Consider the following 20818-nt stretch of genomic DNA (forward strand, 5'->3'; position numbering starts at 1 on the left):
TTGGATTTAATATTTATGTGAATATTAAAGATTTTATGATTACAAATGTGGTAGGTTATATAATTTGTTTTACACAATGCATTGTGTGATATATTTCAGTAATGTACTATGTACAGTAAGATTGTAAATCTAAAACTACATTATGGTATTTGTAAAGCGTAGATTGACTGTACATACCTACTGCTTATGTTATGTTGAATGGATGGAAGAAAAGAAGGTAGAGGTACATTTATATTTAAAGTGTGAAATAACTTATTTTCCACCTTATTCAAAAAAATCTTTAACTACATACATTCAGTACTGTGCAAAAGTTTGAGGCACTTTAAATAGTTCGATTTTATCATGGAGGCGTCTGATCGGTGACACACAACCAGAATTATCTCAAGAGAAAATCAGGAGAACTGTCAATCTGGAATCACATGAAGAGACAGAAGATACTGAGACATGTTCGCCGGGGGAGTTTTGAATGATTTCCATTTCTTATGTTTATTTCACTTTGTGATCCTTGTTTTTAAAGCCTCGCTTCACTTTAAGTACCTAAATCCTTGAGACTGTGCAACACGCTTTAGCTGTTTAATCCATGTAAAGCGAAACACTGACTTATCTGTCTCCATCATAGACGTGTAGATAAGACTAAGCTTGTTGCTCATGTGTACTTGAAACACACGCTCAGGAATGCACTTCATCTTGTTTTGTGGAATGTTTATCACAGGGATATCATGGGGTAGTGAGACACCACCCTGCAAAAGGAAACTAATTATTTCTCGTACCAACAAAACAGAGACAGCTGCCAAACTCAGGCTGATACAGATTTTATGATCTTTAATATTCTTTCTGTTGTATGACACCTATTACACAGGTGCTGAAGAAAAAGTTGAGTTTATCTCAAAACAGTATTTAGTTGTACATGACTGAAAACAATGTATTGTGCAGGAATTCCTCTTTTACCTTTATGTGCAACATCGATTAGTAAGAGAATATAAGTGTTACTGTCAGATCAAAAAGAGGATACAGCATAATGTCAGTTTCATTTCCACATTTTCTGTAACTGGTGTAAAACACAAAGTCAAAGCCAGAGAGAGAATGAAGTTAATAAACAAAGTCATTGTTGTCGACATATAAGAAGCATTTTATGTGGAAGTGAAATCATCTTGTCTTCTTTTTCAATCACGCTTCCTCAGGATTCCCCCGTTCCAGTTTCACTTCGTTTAAACTGTGATCGGAAAAGAAAGAGACTCATGTCAACACAGCGAATCATCTACTCACATTATACACTTATTACCACATATGAACTTCAGGAGGAGGAGAGCCAGCACTTACTGCGTTCTTCAGCAAGTTTCCAGATTTGCTGAAGATGTTTTGCCTCTTGGAGGATGGTTTGGGGGACCCGGTATTGTTCTGTGGGGTCGCCTGAGGCTGAGCAGGCGGATGAGGCGACGTCTGCGACGAGGACCTCGTCTGTGACGGCGAGTAGGACTGAGGTTTTGAGTAACTTTGGGTCGGGTTTGGTGTGAAAGGCTGAGCTGGGATGTAAGGCTGAGATGGTGTGAAGGTTTGAGACGGTGTGTGAGTCTGGGATGGTGTGAAGGTTTGGGCCTGTGTGTATGTTTGTGATGGTGTGAAGGTTTGAGACGGTGTGTATGTTTGTGATGGTGTGAAGGTTTGGGACGTGTGTATGTTTGTGATGGTGTGAAGGTTTGGGCCTGTGTGTATGTTTGTGATGGTGTGAAGGTTTGAGATGGTGTGAAGGTTTGAGACGGTGTGAAGGTTTGAGACGGTGTGACTGTTTGAGACGGTGTGAAGGTTTGAGACGGTGTGAAGGTTTGAGACGGTGTGAATGTTTGAGACGGTGTGAAGGTTTGAGACGGTGTGAAGGTTTGAGACGGTGTGTATGTTTGAGACGGTGTGACTGTTTGAGACGTGTGTATGTTTGAGTATGTTTGAGACGGTGTGTATGTTTGAGGCGGTGTGTGAGTGTTTGTTGGTGTGTAAGACTGAGGCAGCGAGAAGGGCTGCGTTTGAGTCGGGGCGAACGGGTTGCTTTGAGCAAAGCTCTGAGTGTTCAGGTAAGGCTGCGTCTGCGAAAAGGACGATGGCACCGGCGGTGAGTCGAGCAGTGTGGGCGGCGGCGGCGGCGGGAAGTGATCAGATGCCTCCTGTTCTTCGTCAATGCTCCCAGAGGGGCTGAGCACGTAGTGCCTCTTCCTCAGCTCCCCCAGGCGGACCCGCTCCTGCTCCAGCTCGCTCTCCAGCTGCAGCACCTTCACCTGAGAGATTCAGGGAGCAGAACGCCCTCATTAGCTTCAGAGCTCCAATCAACAGGCGATCGTAAAACGAGACAGGACAAACTTAGCCTCACCTGAGCCTCCATTTCTTCTTTCTTCAGCTTGATCAGAGACAGGCCGGAGAAGTCCATCATACCTGCAAACACATCAGAGTTAAAGCTGATATCATCAATATTTCCGATGTGTGTCTATGAAATTTTGTACAGACTTTCACGGATGAACACAGCTGATGTTGGTGATCCCCTTACTTTTCCTTTAGAGTTCGACCTATTCATTTTCTCTTGTTCTGTGTTAAAGCTCCATATCTACTTCAGAATTATTCCTTATCATTAGTGAGTCCTCCTCAAACAGTTCTACAATATATTGTCACTTTTTACTGTTTGTGTGCTGGACGGTGTGTGTAGAGCTTTTTACAAACAGTCTACGGTGCAGAGTGAAGTTAGAACACTTTGTGTTCATCCTGCCTGGTTTATCTGCAGTGAAGATTTTATAGTCAGTGTTTATCATAAAATGAAACCAAATGTTCTTCATCACTGTTCACATGTGGGGTTTATATAAAAGTTCATGTCGACACAACTTTTCAAAATAAAAGCTCTGTAATTCAGCTGCTTTTACCCTCAAGATAAATTGCCAAACAAGAAGTGAATCTATGAATGTGGATGCCATGATGGATTCAGCATCAGTATCAGTCCATTTGTGTCTGTGTTCGTCTTGTATGGTGAAAAATAAATAAATAAATAATCAAAATGATCTGTCAGCAGATTTAACCCACAGTTTGACCCAGTTTCTAACCGCTGCTGTAGTTTATCTGAGGAGGTAGAAGAAGACGCGTTCACAGACTGAGGTTACACTGCCACACCCCCACTGACACCCCAATCTCGCCATTGCACTTGCCGGGGCCATTAACAATACACAAGTGTAAATCCAATAAGGTGAATGGTTCGAGAGATATGTGTTCCAAATACAGACAAACAGATTTTTGTGGAATTAATATGTAGATACATATTTTATACACATATTTTTGATGGATTGCTATGAAATTTGATCCAGACATCATCCATGTTCCCCTCAGGATGAATTGTTAGCAGAACTGTAAAGGCTCGTCTACTTCCTTCTCTCACCGTGGTCGGAGATCTGCTGCTGCCCGTGCTTGGTGGAGGTGACGACCACGGCGGCCATGTCGTTTACGTGTCGCGAGGCCTGCTGCAGCGTGTTCAGCTTCTTGTTGTTGCGGTCAGCCTTCACCTGAAATGATAGGAAATCACATTGACACATGTAAGAATTTAGTAATATTCAATAAAGACTGGTTTTCATTTCAATATAATCGTATATAGCTTGGGGAGATGACACTGTCTTTTATGTGATTTCTCAACAAGACACTATTTCTAACCTAACCCTGTGCAGTCTGGGCTGATTTGGTTTTATTTTCCCAGCTTTTAACTTGTCTCACTCTGAGATTTCTATCTACCACAACACAGTGGAGGCTCATCTGGAGGTGAATTTCACACATGGACGTCACAGCACTCAAAAATTCACAACGCTAAATAATCAATTACAGTAAATAATCCACAGAACTTCATGGGAACATTTTTTTACATGAAACTATTTCCTACACAGGAGACAGGACCAATGAAAAGCGATGACTGACTGGGTAGTAACATCACAACTTGATCATCACTAACAGAAAAAAAGACGGATGTGTCCATTTGCATACAGAAGAGCGTGGAAGAGAGATCGGGTCTGAACACAGACATCTGAAATGGGACAGGGGCCTCTCTAGCTCGTCTCACCATCTCATATATTGTTAAGTAGAATCTGAATCATAATTGTAGTTGAGCACCTCAGAGTTCTGCAGTAGAGTTATTTTCCATCAGTGGTTTAATGTGCATCATATCACTCTCATCAACAAATTTACTCACACCACCAGGATCCACTCGTACAAACCTTGTTCCACAGCATCCACATCAGTTTGTGGTGGACAGTAACACAACTGTTCCTGGTCTCTCTCACTTCTCTCTCCCCCTTTCTGTCTCTTCTCTCCCCTCTTCCCCACCAACCTCTCATCTCTCTTTTTCTTCCTGTTAAAAAGGAGTTTTCTCTCCCTACAGCCAGCCAAGTGTTGCTCGTTGTGGGAACTGCTGGGTTTCACTATAAGTTTGTAAAGTTTCCTTTTCATAATGTATGTTGTGATTTGGCGCCATATAAATGAATCTGAACTAAATTGGAAACCTCCATCAGGAGCATTTGAAGTGGTGACACTGCTTCACAAACTTCACACTGTACCTTTGAGGCAGCGACCAGCTGGGCGGTGCTGGCGGCGATCTCGTGTGAACAGGCGATGAGCTCCTCGTACCTACCATTTTCACCCACAACCCGGTCCGCTGAGTCTCTGAAGGCAAAGAGGTGAACACGTGCACGGACAATCTCATTACACAGTGTGTCATTCAGCACACAAGTCTTATACAAGTCATAATAAGCAGAATGTGTTTGCATTGATGGTGTTCGGTTCTTACAGCAGCTGTGTGGCGCCCCAGCCCACGGCCTTAGACGCGGAGATGAGTCCCTCGGTCCAGCGAGAGTTTTTGTCATAAAAGTCTGTAACGGACGCTGCTCCCTGTGGGAGGAGTGAGTACAGAAGCATGACTATGTATGTCTGTGGTTTCTGTTATTGTTAAAGTAGGGTTTCCTATAATAACCAGAATTGGTCACACCAGCCAAGGACTAATAAAACTAATACTAATAAAAAAAACAGCGTAGACAATAAGGTCTATTATTTATTATGAGAATCTATTGACATTTATATCACACTATTTTAATACACTGTATACCTTTATCATTACACACAGGTCTAACTTCCTTTTTTTTTTTTTTTTTTTATCACATTAATCTGTGGTGCAAACAAAAAGAATGAAACTAGGCACTTTCCTTGAATATTCACTGTGGTGATAAATGTTTCCTTATACAGCAGATGGTTTGTTTAATGAACTTTCTATTTATTTCTAAATTAGAAGAAATATCGACGATCAGCTCATCAAATCTTAATTTTCTTCAACAAAATGTATGAATTGTTGGGTTTTGAAACGATGTTAACAAACTCCAAACACACTCAAATTGAACAGCCATTTCAATTTTTGACCACTGTACACCAGAATATTCCAAAGTTTTGTCCATGTTATTGATTTTGATTTATTCATTAGTTTCCACAGTACAAAAGAGAATGTGGATGTATAAAATATAATTTAGACATATCAGAGTGTTAATTGTACAGGTAATATGAAGGATAGAATCAATAAGTAAGTTGAGATTTATATTTAAATCCTTGTTTCTGATTAGTGATCACTTGCGAGCTGCTCTTAAAGGTTACTCCAACACTGTATAGGAATAATAAATAATAAAATAGGAATGAATGTCTTTATAAATATGACTTATTTTTCACAAAAGAAAGCTTTATCTTATCAGAGGACAGGGGAAAAGGTCTGGAACTTACCCTGCCTCCTTCCACTATGTCTTTCTGTAAATCAGCAGAGGCCGTCACCAGCATATGAACAGCCTGGAGAGGAGAGAGAGCACAGCAGTAGAAATGAACATGAAGTGGAATATGAGTCTTAAGTTCATAGAAAATAATTTGAAACTAGAAACTTGTGTCTTACCTTCATCAGGTCGGAGCAGGATCCCAGGATACTGAGGGGAAGCACAAGGAAGAAATAATCAAACATAGGATTATGTAAGGAGAGTAAATATAAACAGAACAGATCTAAAGTTTTCATCGTACCCCTGGTTGACCTCCAGCTTAACACCAGTAGTGTCTCTCCTTGCCTGGTTCATTATCTCCTGGGAAGACAAAACAGAAACGTTAAGTATCTAACGATGTCCAGGAGATTTTCACATTTGTATCCGTCCTTACGTCCATTCGCAGCACGGCCTCCTCGATGGCAGTGGAGGTAGCAATCATCTCTCTGTCCACCATGCCTCCCAGCTCTTCTTTCAGCACATCCCGCCCCTTTGGACGCAATTCCTACACAAGAAACAGTTTGTAACAGGTACAAAACATATGTATATCCCAGTAAAACTACATGCACAACCATTATGGATTGCACTTTAACATTTCTCAACTGTGCAATATTCACTGTGCCATATTCATCTGTCTGTGCAATATAAACGGTTCATGTGCAAACCACTCACTGTACATATTCTCTCACATAATATATTTCTTTGCACTGTACACTTTTTCTATATTTGTACTTATTACTGCTGATGTCTTTTTGCTGCTGTAATATTGCAAATTTCCCCATTGCGGGACTAATAAAGGACTTCTTCTTATTCTTATTCTTATTCTTATTTATGGGTACAATAGAGGTGAACATTCATTACATGTGGGCAAGCTGTGGGTGAAACAAAGAGAGGGAACCTGGTCTGGTTGTACTCTTTGAGTGACAGGAGGCTAAAATATAACATTAACACAACATTTCCTGCCATAGATAGAGCAGTTTAGTTTTTTTGACATGACATTTCTCATTTTCAAATTTTTTTCTGCTCTCCTTTCTGCTGAGAAATGGATGTGACTCATCTGCTTCATCCTCCATTTAAATCAGAACCTAAGAACCATTTTTGACTGTTCAACTCTATAAATATATTCAGGGAAGTCTTTTTTCCAAACAATACATTTGGTTTAGGAAATTTACTAACTAATGAATTGTATTAATTACAGTTCCCAGCAGTGTGTCCTACAGAATGAACAACATTCAGGTCCACACAAAAGGAACAACATTCAGAAAAAAGGATAAATTAGATAAAATGATTATTTTTTAATGTTTTTAAATCTCTTTAATATGATTCGGGGCAGTGTGGTTGTGAAATTAGTTTTAACTTTTATAATATGTTCTATATTATGTGTTTCATTGTTTTTATATATTGTTTTTATTGTCTTTTGTACTTTTTATTGCTTATTACTCATCTGATCATTTGTGGATTATTATTTCTTATATTGTATATTCCTCGGACACAAAGAGCTTACCCTCAATGCCCCTCCCTGTATAAATAAAGGTTGGAATGAATTAGTTTATGAATAAGGGATTTGAAACCAAGTTTTCAGGGGCTTTAACATTGGCCGCTAGATCTGCATGTATGACTGTGATGAATCTTTTAAAATTTAAAGGATCATTGTGTTTCGTTATAGTACGCTGTCAGCCCAAGATTCAACCTGTCCTGCCTGAGCCAGGAGCCAGATCTAAACCTTTGGATTTCTATCAATGGTTCATGCCAGGTCTGGTATTCACTGAGAGGGGGGCAACCAGAGAATTTCAGCAGAAAGTCCAAATGCTCTCTCTTGGACATTTGCATTCACGCATATAGCTCCTCTGGAAACTGTCCGAAGGATCTCTGGAGTTCAGTGCATGTCTGAAAGTAGCTTTAGTGACAGTGTCTGCAAACTAAACAATAAAGGTAGCGTTGGTAAGTAGTTTCTGAAACACTATTTATCTAATGTATTGAAATCCTGACACATCACGTCCAGACAACTGTTGAGGAATGTTTGACCATCCTCACACATTACTGTACATGCCACTATATATTATGTATAGTGTATATTATATCTGTACAGGAGAATAGTGCCTGTTTAGTTCCACACATACTCCCTTCTCTCTCTAAGCAGTACCCAAATTCAGGTCATAGATAAAGGGCCAACCAACAGTACATTGTAGTGTCTACGTTGAGGGACTTTCATATCTAACTCATATCCTCCAGACAGAGAGGCACCAACTTCAACTCTCACCGACTTCAACTCTTCAGCGTATTTCACCAGAGGCTAGACGTAAGTACACAATGTGATTTAGTTATGCATACTTTAGGCTTAACTATCCAATAGGATGTGAACACCTACATGTAACATGGAGAGTGACAGCAGTTCTAGCCTTTCATGGATGTGCTGTTAGAATGGGTGACGCAAGTAGAGGGAGATATACTGGGATGCTGTGGGAGACATCTTCAGACTTGGGGGTGACAATTGCTCATGTTACTCTGTTAGCGTTTGTATATTGTTTCACCTTCTGGTCTCCTTGATGCATCAAGTCTACATTCAAATCTTCTGCATAAGACATCAGCTGCTGCCTGAGTTCTCCTCTCACCAGCTTCCAGAAAACTTCCAAAACAATAACCATCAATAAAAAAAGAAACAAAGCCGTGTCTGAAAAAAAGACTGTAATATTAGACCGTATAGTATCCAATGACAGATTTTCGTCTTTCTTTAATTTGAAACAAAAAATGCACAGGAGAACTGAAAATACATGATACCAGGGATAATACAAATTAGCTCATATGCTATGGACCCCTACAGTTCCATGCTGCCGCCACGTGGCTGAGTTATTTCTGCATTTACTACATCAAATGACAAGACATTTTATTCGGACAAGTGTTCATGGTCCCAAGATGACGGATCTTTGTGACCTTATTGAGAACCTGACTTTTCCTGAAGCACCACTTTGAGGATCTCACTACTGGATTACATGGATTGCCATGTAATTTAGGCACAAACGTTCATGTTCCTCTGAGGATGAATTGACCATAACTCCAATGATGCTCTGACTTTGTCCAGTAATTAGATATATCAGCCTTTGTCATTAGAGCCCGGCTCAAAGCATTGCTCACAGAGCCACTAACAATGGCTATAGTCTCTTGAAAGATCCGTTCTGACCCACCTGTCCTAAGGCGAGGATGCGTTGAACAGTGTAGCGTATGGCAGAGGGGTCTGCTCTCTGTAAACTGGCCTGAAACTTCAGGTCCTTCAAGAACTGCAGGCAGTTATTCGCACAGTCCCGGCAGCTGTCAGTCAAACCTGCATGAGACAAGGACGCAGGACACAGAGTTAACGGTTTGTGCATAAAGTATTTAGAGTAGTGTGTATCCATAACAGCTCCAGTGTGAGTGGGTTTCTCTCACGGTCAGCTTGGTCGGTGGGGGCCGAGTGCGATGTTGCTGCTCCGTTGACGATGGTGTCGGCAGAGAGGTGGGAGAACTGTGTGACCGCTCTCAACAAGCCGCTGGCATCTAAACACAACAGAGGAGCATCAGATGCACCGATCGTCTGAGGTAAACACAACGCGTTCCCAAACCTGAACACTTACCGCTCATGTTTCCCACGTAGACCGCGTGGCTCTGCTGCATCTTGTCTATGGAAGCCAGAGTGATTTCAGCACGGTTCACCAAGTAATCTGAAAAACCAGAGCGAGAACTGGTTAGAGGAATGGAGCTGAAGGGCAAAATTACAAGCTAAGGACTAAGTAGGTCCAAGTACAAGGAAGTTAATGGTTATGGTTTACTTTCACCTTCCCTAATGTACCCACATACGCAGAGTAAAATCTATTAATACACAATCTTTAATAAACTATGAAATAGCTGTAAGCAAACATACTGTGAATCTTTTTTAATCTAATCATCAACAACTCTAACTGGTCCTGTGGCCGCCCATAACTAGATGCTGCTGTACAAACTGACAATGTGGTATAAGTTATTATCATTGAAAATATATTATATATAAATTACAATTATATGTTAATTATATGTTAATATGTTATGATTAACATTTAAAAACTATTTACAAAGTTTCTCAAATGAAAGGACCGAAATCAACTGAAAACATTTATCTGTTGGACAGATTTTTCTTCTACTTGTTCTTGTTTCTCTTGTGTTGTATATGTTCACTCAGTTATTAATCATGACTAGAATCAGAATTAATGGTCTCCTTAGATATTGTGTGTTTTCCAGATGTACCTCTGGTAAGTTCGTATTGTTTTGTATTTATTCTGTATATTGCTGTGAGAATTCGTCCATTTATTTGTATGACATTTCTTTTTTTCAGCTCTTAGAAATCGAGGGTGTGGATCTTGTTTTTCCTCCTACCCAGATTTTTGATGGCTGGTAATTATTGCTTTTATATGTTTGTTAGGTTTATAAAATAAACAATATGATTGTTGAAAAACCAGATTGTTAAAGTCCTACAGTGTGTTCATTGGGATTATTTGGGGGGATGAATTAAAAGCTTTTCTACCAGGTGAGCTGATACAGCGGACGTGAATGGGGTCGTCCAGTTTGGCCACAGCGTCCAGTATGATGCCCTCGGCCTCCACCACAGCACACTGCAGCAGACAGAACTGCTCGTCCTGCAGCTTCTGGGTCAGCTCACCTTCACGGCAGGCCTGTTTTCAAACACACACAGGAGCTCATCAATGATTAACTGCTAAAACATTCACGATAGCTTCTCTACACAGTCATAAACACAGCTCAGCACCTGCTGCTGTATCTGGGCGTGCAAGCTTCCCAGCTCCATGCTGCTGCGCTGCCTCTCCTGCTCCATGGAGCTCTGCTGGAGCTGAGCTTGCTGCCTGAGGGAGGTCAGCTCCGACTCATGGTCCCTCACCGACCGGAGCAACCCTTCCCTCTCCGCCTGCATCCCTACTAGTGTACTGTTCAGCTGGGTACCACTCTGTGGAACAAAACATGTAGAGGTGTATTACTGCCAATGCTTCGCTTGAAGAGGATTTGGCGTGATGATGTACGGAAAAAGTTATTGCTACCATTTCTTTGCTCATCAGGGCGTTGTTCGCACGTGTCAGCTCTGCTCGTGTTGAGTCCAGCTCTCGCCTCAGCCTGTCGATCTCCAGCTTCTGCTCTGCATTGATGGCCAGCTGTGGAAAACAGTTACATATGAAGTCATCCACACGGTAAAAACAATCAAGAGGAGTAAGAGTAAATATGAACCAAAAGCTGGTGTAAAAATGATTTAATGCCTCAAAAGTGTAGTGGTCAGACAAGATGGTGCATCCAGTTAGATATGTTTTAAGGTTGCATTTTTTTCAAAGTGTAACCTGGTCTTTCTTGCTTTTCCAGGATTCCCAACCCTAGCTTTAACAGAAAAGATGATCCAAAGCCGAGGTACCCATCATAAAAGTAGAGCTGCAACACTAAAATTAACTGGAAACAATTTTTATAATTGAATAATTATCTTTATTGTTTCTTAAGAATCAAAATAGTCTTGCTTTAACTACTTTCTGTTTTACTTCATCTTTTCTGATAGTAAACTGAATATTTTGGGCCTTGGGGCTGTTGGACGGACAAAACAAGACATTTGAAAACATGTCAAATGGACTGAGATATCATTTTAACATTAAAATGACTACTTAAATATAAAAAATTATACTTAGGTGCGGGTCTACTTGATTTTAATGCGGACATAGAAACATTTCAAGGCTTTTGCGAATAAATTGCATGTTGCCCCATGGGAGGTAGAGCAGTTGTGTAGTGAACAAAAGGTTCCTGGTTTATTCCTGGTGGATATGTAGTCAATTTAAGATCTAATGTGCATTTATGGACAGGATGGAGTTTGCTGTTTGCACGCTGGAGCCTGGACATGTGAAGTACTGGAAACGGAATGTGAGGGGATGTTAGAAGAGCGGCTTGATGCCAGAAAGTTCTGCAAAATCAAAAGATGAGCTACAGCTCAAACAGGCAGGTAATCAAATGGATTATAATGGTATTACATTACATTACATTACATTTCATTTAGCTGACGCTTTTATCCAAAGCGACTTACAATAAGTGCATTCAACCATGAGGGTACAAACCCAGAACAACAAGAATAGAGAAAGTACAATTTCTTCAAAAAAGCAAAACTACAAAGTGCTATAAGTAAGTGCCATTTTAAGTGCTACTAAATTGTTAGTTTTAAAAATGTTATTCAAGGTATAGTCGGTAGGTAGGTGGTGGTATTGCTAAAAGGCAGCATTGCTTTCTCTTGGGTAAAACCAAATAATTTCTAAGCATTACTGTTCACTGCAGACACTGACACGTTAGAAGCTTTTGGACCAGCACTCTGTAGTGTTTACCTGTTGCTGCAGCTGAGCTCTCAGCGCCTCCAGCTCTCTGTTGGTGCGGTCTCTATCCAGGTCCAGGGAGCCCTGCTGCTGCTGCGCCTGCTGTCTCAGCGAGGAGAGCTCGGCGTCCCTCTCTCTGGCCGAACGCAGCAGCACTTCCCGCTCCGCCTGCAGAGCGACCAGGCTGCTGCTCACATGAGATCCCTCCTGCACAAAGTGACACGTTAAGTACGGTGTGTGAATGAAAGTCAGGCCTGAGAACGAGACAATTCAATAACAGAGCTAACGAGCAGAAACTTGCATGAGAGAGAATGTAAGAGATGTCCATTATTCTGTCATGTTGTGACTCATCATCAATAAGTGACTTACTGTGGGTTGAAAATGTTGCTGATTATCCTGGGAGAATTAGTCACATGATCTCCATATCACACTATGAGTGACATGATGGTTCTGAATGACTGATAAAAGCGATTGGAAATTATAGCTATATCCAATATCATCTCATGATGCAAAATTTTAGTGAACCAATATCATGTTGTTTATGCCAAGTACATTGGGGGTGGCTGTGTGTTGTATTGTAACCCCCCGTAATTAGGGGTTGTTTATTAGTTTTTCCATAGTGTTTTGATTATGGGTTTGTTGTACTGTCAGTTTGGGTGGTATGCAATGCAAGTGAATTATCCATAGATATTTTTGATTTAATAAAATAGGTGTTTTATTTCCGATCGCCTTGTCAGAACTTGTTATTGGGACAACTGATGAAAATTAGCTTACACAGCTCATTTACAGTATTTTGTCTGTTGAGTAATGAGCTCTGTCAAATACAAAATACGTTGGAAAACAGATGTGCAGTACCCACTCAGGACATATTTGACGCTAAAAGTTTGAGTGAGTATATTTTCAAGTCTCACCCTCTCTTTATTCTGCAGGGTGCCGCGGAGGAGGGCCAGCTCTGCTCGCTGCTCCAGCAGTTCCTTGTTGAGGCGGTCGGCCTCCTGCTGCTGCTGACTCATCTGGGTGGCAGAGGAGTCACTGATTCAGTATTCATTCATGAGTCTTTGTAAACCAAGGCAGAAACAGATGATATTATACGGTGTGTAAGCAGTGCTATCAGGGGCTGAAGAGGTCTCACCGTGTTTCTTTTCTCCTGCCGTAGTATTTCCAGCTCACTTTCTAGCTGTGTCTTCGCTCTCAGTAAATCTCCTTGGTCTTGTTTTGTACCGGACAGCGCCTTCACTGTCTCTGTGTTCTGCACATGGAAACGTAAGTACCAAATATTAGTGAAAGAAATGTGGATCTTCTCATTAGAAGAGATGCATATTTCCCAAAATGTCCACCAGTTCCTTTAAGGGTGTGACAAACACACCAGTGATGGTGCAGTTTACCTTCTTCATTAAGTCGGCGTGACTGGTAACCAGCTCGGCGTGTCTCTCTTTGAGCTGAGTGAAACGAACCTCCGCTGCCTGAGCTCTGCCTGTGCAGACATGACAGGATGTTTCAGTAACGTTCAGCAACATTCATCCTTCTCATTGGCCTGCACACAAAACCGTATATACTCACTATCTGCCTCCTTCAGTCCAATCTGTGCCCCCACATTGGCGACGTTATTGCACCGCAGACCCTCCACTTCCATCCGCAGGTGTTCGTTTTCCACCATTGCCATCTGCTTGTGGGTGCGCTGCTCCTCCACCTCAGCTTCCAGGTGATTCACTTGAGACTTTAACTCGGTCACACACCTCTGAGCCTGCGGACAGGAGGGACAGGGTGTATGTACAAGTAGAAAGCAACAGGAAAGTCCTCACAGCTGCAGGGAGAAATCTTAGACCTGAGATGAGGTCAGACACAGTGCGAGGTGAAAGGGACAAGTGCATGGTGGTGCATCGGAAACAAATGGGAGTTGGAAATAGCAGCAGTGGCAGTGACACATGCTCATGAAGCCTTTGTGCCCAAATGCTGCAATTTACATCTAAAATCTTTCTCCTAACAATTCTTCAGTGAGTCAGAACTAAGTCAAAACTGACACGTTCTGAAGATCTCTGATATCTGCGGCAAATGTATGTCCATAAGGCTGATTAGAAATAATACAAATGGAAAATGGTCTGTATGAAAATAGAGCTTTTACAGATCAGTTTAGCCTTTCTCCCATTTACACACACATTTATACAGTGCCTCTATGAGCAGCACATTCTCTGACACACATCCCTCACACACTGCAGGGGCAATTTAAGATTCGCTATCTTGCTTAAGGACACTTCGGCATGCAGATACTGAGACAGAGACTGAGATCGAACCTCCAACCACAGCCGGCAGAAAAACATGCCTCTTGTAACTGCAGAATTTGCAAAAGAATCCTCATGTTTTCGTCTATAGCCTGGTAATCCAGTTGTCTGTATATCCGTGGGGATATTGCCAACAGGTAACTCCTAATTTGGCACTTTTTTGGTGCCCATTTGCCAAAATGTAAACACATATAAGCTAAAGAAAAAGGTTCCTCAGCTAATTTCTCAGCAATGATATACTTTGCCGTTGTACTGATTTTGTTTAAACGTATAGACATCTTCGTCCAACCGCTCCAACAGCAGGATGCAGGACGTACCTCGTTCCTGATGAGATGCAGCTCTGGTTTCAGCACCTCCAGCTCCCTCCTCATGCTCTCAGTTTCTCTCTGCGCCAGAGAAGCGTCGGGTGCTGCCATTTGGCTCAGGGAATAGTACTGCCATGAGAAAAAGCCTCAGTATTAGCCATACAACAAAAGGTGAAGAACATAATCAGACATTTCACTTGCATGTAAACTTTTATACCTGTGGTGCTTCTCTAAACTCCGGCTGTGGCTCCACCTCCTCCTCCTCTTGCCGCTCCTCGTCGGGCATCACCACCACTGGCTTCTTATACTCGGCCAGGGCAGCAGCTCGCAGGAAGTTTGGTGGAGACTGCAGGGTCATAATAAACAAAACACACGGGCGTGACTGAAAATCACATAAAACTGATTCATGTACACACAGAAATTCCCAAACCTTTAACTTACGTCTGGGAGATCTGGGATCTGGATGATTCTTTTGAAGAACTCCATTTCCCTTGCTCTATCAAAGAACTGCGTGAGGCTGTGGAAGAAAATACAGATCTTGTTAGAAATACTAAAAGGTTCTGATGCAGAATAATGATCACACAGTTGCGCTTCAAGGGCAGAAGGGATTTTCTTAATATTTGATGCATGAATTTGTAATTTGTATTTGTTTATCCAGAAACCAAAGAGGTTTAGCTGCACAGAGGGGATCTTGTATTTATTCTCTGGGAGAGTTGCATTTTCTTTTGTAGCAAGATAATTACATTTTCACAAATGGGCTCGATAAAACCCTACAACATTCTGACATACAGATGATGAAAAACTGGAGCGCCTGGTTCATTTTTATAACCTTCTATCAGAATCCTGGAAGTGAAGATAAGATGGGTGATTCAAAAATATTTTACAGATTTATGTTTCCGTCAGTGATTTGTGGATTTTGTGACAGGCATTGATGGTCTAAAGATTTAATACATAGCAAAATTGTTTTAGCCCAGTTTTGACCTACACATCCCACATCCAGCCCACATGCCGCATTAAATGGTGGCACTTGGGCCCTCCTGTTTGCCAAATCTGGGCCATATGTAAGCTATAGCAATACTGCGTGTCTACCAAAAGTGCCAAAGGTGGCCCGGATTTGTTTTATTCTATTTGGGCCAAATTAACTATGTATCCCACCTGTCGCTTTAAGTTCACATCCAGGATTACACTTTGCCAAGAGCAATGCATGTTTGCCAAAAGTGACCCACATTTCTTTTGGGATATTTGGGCCATATTTGCAATTTTACAAGTGGGCAACTTATTGCTCAAATCCATTAAGTCAAATCCACAAGAGGGCCAGAAGTGCCGCAGCATTGCCTGAAATGGCCCACATCCGTATGCTATCTGTGAAAAATGTGTCTCGTTACCTTTTCCGTTTTCTTTTTTTTTTTTAAATGTACATGCAGCCCTCTGGTCCTGGCTTGTATGGATTCATGGCACAGTAATGAAAGTCTCATTAACTCATTTACTCACTAACAACCTACCTCATGAAGAGATCACGGAACCGCTCTCTGTGTCCAAGAAGAGCATCTGGGGTGATGCCTGTAAAGCAGAGGACATGACCGGTCGATCTAACGCAGTAAGGTCTGAGTGGATCAAAACATACTGCGTGTGTGTGTGTGTGTGTGTGTGTGTGTGTGTGTGTGTGTGTGTGTGTGTGTGTGTGTGTGTGTGTGTGTGTGTGTGTGTGTGTGTCACTCACAGCTGTGGAGTTTAAACATCAGCCTCACAGAGAAGTGGTAGAGGAAGCTGCAGTCCAGTATGAGCGGTATCAGGGGAGTCAGCCTGCACCGTCCTGCTGGAGTTGTAGATTTGGCCCCGTTGGAGTCGAGCTGACGCAGAACTTTGGATGAAGAAACACGAAAGCCAAATTAAAGGATGAGCCTGGTAGTATTCTTTATTTTGTCTTTCCAATAACTTGACCTTTTATCTCTGCTATTATCCCCATTGGTTTTATTAGTGTCGTTTATTTATATATTGATGCAAAAACAGTATTTTTAATCCCTTTATGTATTTGAGATGCACCTTTCAAGCAAAGTCAAATATTGTATTATTATCATCATTATTACTATACTAATATTACAATTACTATTATTACCACTAGAACACGAACTGTGTATTCATTTGCACTGAAAATAGTCCCCAACAAATGCAAACTAGAGTATTAATCTGTTTTGTTTATATTTATATATTATTAACCATTAATAAAATATGTAGGCTATATTTATGATATATTTTTTAATATTTATATGTTAAGCAAGAACTAAGGTGCTTGAGAAAAAGAACCACAGACAGTGGAGGGAATTCAGAAGGTACTGACATGTGAAAAAAGAAAACTCAAGGGATTATTTGAAAGGAACAAAATAAAGAATATCACCATTTTTGTAATTTAAAAGTCAACTCATTACAACCTGATCACTGATGCTTTCGACAGGAGTACACTATGGACTAACCTGTCTCAGACATCTTCAGTCCAGCGTCCAGGTAATCCAACAGCTCCTGTGTCATATCCAACCTACAGTATAAGAAACCACATATTTAACAGGAAACAGTAAACGTATGTGGAAGCTGCTCAAAAACAAGTGGAAGTAAACTTACACTTTGTTCTTGTCAGTTCCTGCTTCCCTCTCCAAAGTCTCATCACTGGCCTCCAGGTTGGCTGGAATCACCTTGTGCTGTGGAGGAGGATTGTTTTTGTCGTCAAACTAACATGTTATCATTTGGAGTTTGTCACGTGTCATTAGATTAACCGATAGAAAAGTATTACCTTTGCATGAAATTCTATTTTGAGGCAGAGGAATTTGGCTGACAGGGCGACGATGTGGCCGTATCGGTCATGCAAGTTTCCCTGGAATGAATAAGGATATATTAGGTTGGATTAGATAAGATCATTTTAAAAAGAAACACAAGTAAGAGAGCTCACAGGAGAGAGCATATGAAAGACATATTGCAACCAGTGGTGAGATGTAACAAAGCACATTTACTTCACGACTGTACTTTAGTACATTTTCCATGTATCTGTAATTAAAGAAAGTTTAGATCATTAATCTAAATTCTTTCTTCAAACTGTACCCCAGCACGGTGTCGTGTTAAAGTGTTTGTTACTTTCTGCCACTGACAACAAAACATATGATGCCTTAAAAATATGTCAAAAACACAACTGATATGTCAGAAAACAAGCAGGTATCATGTCATTCAGACATTTTGCAGCTGTAACCGGTCACTCGACGAACTTTTAAGACATCTCATGTTTCCATCTGTACATGTGCACTCAGCTCTGTAAACATGAGGAAGAGTCTGCATGACGAAGAAGAACTGAAGAATTGATTTTCCAGCTCTTACAGCCAAAAACTTAGTTTTCAGTCATTAATAAAAGGTAATTTACATTCATATACCCATTCACCACACATCTGAGTACACACATCTAGATCCACAGTTGTAAATGATACAGAATAATACTATATAATAATACTGAAGTATGGTTTGAATTTTTGAATAAAAGCTGTTTCACGGTGTCTACTCACCCAGAGGATACCCATATCTTTCACGTTGCGACAGTATCGGTGAGAGTCTCTAACAGCCTGTGTGGGACCAGACAGACACACGTGAGATTAAACATCAGCAGTGTGAAAGTGAAACGTGGAAAAGTTGGTCAGGGAAAAGGAGATATAGAATTGGAACTTGCGTTTCTGTGGCCGCCCCTGAGCAGTTTGTGCAGCAGATAGCAGAACTTCCAGCTGACTATGGCGTTACTGGACAGAGGCAAGTTCAGGACGTAGGACCAGAAGGTGGCGGCTCCACCCTCCTTGTGACTCCCCATGATGATGTCTTCACAGCAGTTAAGGAAACTCCAAAGGACCAAGGCACATGGTGAACTGTAGTGAAAAGGTCCTATAATATGTCCAATTCAACCTCAGACCTGTGTCTCGAGAAATATTTTTGACTATGAGCCATGCTGGCAGTGTTTTTGGGTGATGGCAGTGTCAGCTGGTTATTCCACTGGTGTAACCCAGACTGAAATATCTCAACAGCTATTAGATGGATAGCCATGAAATTCTGTAGAGATATTCATGATCCCCAGAGGATGAATCCCTCTGACGTTTCCTTTAGCGCCATCAGCCGGTTTGAGTTTTGCCTTAGTTAGTGAGGTATCTCAATATGTGTTAAAAATACCCTTGAACTTGTGTACAGTAATTCATGATCCCCAGAAGATAAAGTCTACTAACTTTGGTGATCACCTGATTTTTCCTTTAGGTTGACATTTAAGGCTTTTAGTGAATAATCCCAACATTGCTATGACTTCTTGAAAATTGGCATCTGTTTTGCATATTTGTAAATGGCAGGAATTTCCTATTTCCCTGTTGCTGGAATTTGTTTTTATTGTGGATGCTGTTGTTGATGTTGTGTTTTTGTCTCTTTGAGAACTCTTGCTGCACAACAAATGTCCCCTCATGGGACAATAAAGATAACCTAACCATATCTTTTCTATCTATATAGCAATTTCAGATACATTGAACATGCACCAATTCATGGCTGTGAAGGTAATTCTCCTGGAATTCACAGAGGGTGGACAGAGAGCAGTCACACTTACATTACAAATGTTGGAGAGTGTGAATGTTTCATGATTTGTTTGGGAAATTGTGTTGATGGGTTTTACAAGAAATACAATCTATATTATATAATAGTATAAAGTCCTTGAAGTTGAAATGTTAACAGACTACAAGAACACAATCAGAATATCATAGAACAATCAAAATGGAGACATCAGGAGGCAGCTACTAATATGAATCTATTAACAGGACTGTATGAAGGCTACAAGAATGGGAAGGAACATCCAAACACTTTGTTTACGAACCATAAATGTCAGATATAAAGAAAAGGGGAGATATCTTAAAATCTACTTAGTAGAAATCATGTCTTTATATGATTCCAAAAGGATAAATCCTTATAACTTTGATGATCCCCTGACACGCTCTATAGTGCCACCATCTGGTTTAAGTTTATATTTCAGAGACAATTGTCTTAACTAGTTGAAGGACTTCCATAAAATTCTGCAGATCTTTGTGTACCTCAACTTTTCCTCTGCTTCTATTATCAAATATTTGCCTTTGTCCAACACCAGTGCAACTAAATACCTGCAAAACTAATGATCAGCCTCATCTGTAACATACTTATTAACCTAATTATTAACATGAAGCTAACTCACAACACCAAGTGGTGATTATACACTAACATTTGACCGATGTCATATTGAGCATTTTACCTTTAAAACACCTGGGATGGCTGTAGACAAGTTTAGTTTCAATTCATTTCTCACTAAATACATTTCCATTTTCTATTTCAGGTTGTCTGAAACAGTAACAGTTTGGGTGTTTGTTTGTTTTTAAAGGATACTGCGCACATATTTCTCTTTGGGCGGTGTTTCGGCTGAGGTGACAGTTTTGCTGATGTTGTGGAGCTGAAAGAAATGAAATCAGGACACAAGATAAAGCTCAACCTCCTCGAGTCAACCTCAGGCTCGAGGAAATGTATGAGAAACAAGCGACGGAGGTGGATTGACCCAGGGGACAAATCTTCAATTCTTCTCAAGTACATGAGAGTAGGACACTGTTGTTTTTTCTTGGTTTTAACCTGTTGATCTTAGTGCGCCTTCCAAGGATAAAACAGTCATCACATGTTTATTGTCAACAGGTAACAAACTAGAAGGCCTTACATGGAATCTGGATAAACAAAACCTCTTGACCCTCGGATAAAAAACATATATTTAGCGCTGCCAAAAGAAAATCAATCACTCACCTGTTGTTTGCCAAACTGCTCCTTCTCCGCAGCCAAAGCCTTTTCCGTCTTATTGTCGCTTTTATTCTTTGTTTTGCTCATCCTGCTCCCTGTACTCCACACAAACTACAAGTCAGATGGTCCCAGTCCAGGTTTCAGCTCATTACCCTCCTTTAAACAAAAGGTGCGTCACATGCGCGCGGCGGATATCATCTAAAAAGTTCCTCCTCTCAAAGTGAACCTGAGAGCGGATGAAGTCGCTTCTCTTGTGCGTAAAAGCGCACCACCGTCTT

The 20818-nt window shown here is 40.9% G+C and overlaps 1 protein-coding gene across 1 annotated transcript; it reads right to left on the reverse strand.

The window, feature by feature from the left end:
- Nucleotides 1-802: 802 nt before the first annotated feature.
- Nucleotides 803-20788, reverse strand: LOC118097980 (huntingtin-interacting protein 1-related protein). The gene is given in 34 exon segments (XM_035141326.2): nucleotides 803-1213; nucleotides 1321-1658; nucleotides 1661-2267; nucleotides 2360-2421; nucleotides 3407-3530; nucleotides 4569-4674; nucleotides 4799-4899; nucleotides 5773-5835; nucleotides 5936-5966; nucleotides 6058-6116; nucleotides 6190-6300; nucleotides 8978-9114; nucleotides 9219-9326; nucleotides 9404-9490; nucleotides 10327-10474; nucleotides 10567-10761; nucleotides 10853-10963; nucleotides 12161-12355; nucleotides 13060-13161; nucleotides 13281-13397; nucleotides 13534-13622; nucleotides 13709-13892; nucleotides 14745-14861; nucleotides 14950-15078; nucleotides 15174-15249; nucleotides 16235-16292; nucleotides 16453-16593; nucleotides 17204-17265; nucleotides 17349-17425; nucleotides 17518-17598; nucleotides 18275-18331; nucleotides 18436-18578; nucleotides 20145-20208; nucleotides 20547-20788. Coding segments are annotated over 34 exon segments (4197 nt in total). The 5' UTR covers nucleotides 20628-20788; the 3' UTR covers nucleotides 803-1177.
- Between the last annotated feature and the right edge of the window lie 30 nt (nucleotides 20789-20818).

Source organism: Hippoglossus stenolepis, chromosome 18 (genome assembly GCF_022539355.2).
Source record: "Hippoglossus stenolepis isolate QCI-W04-F060 chromosome 18, HSTE1.2, whole genome shotgun sequence".
Classification (NCBI taxonomy): domain Eukaryota; kingdom Metazoa; phylum Chordata; class Actinopteri; order Pleuronectiformes; family Pleuronectidae; genus Hippoglossus; species Hippoglossus stenolepis.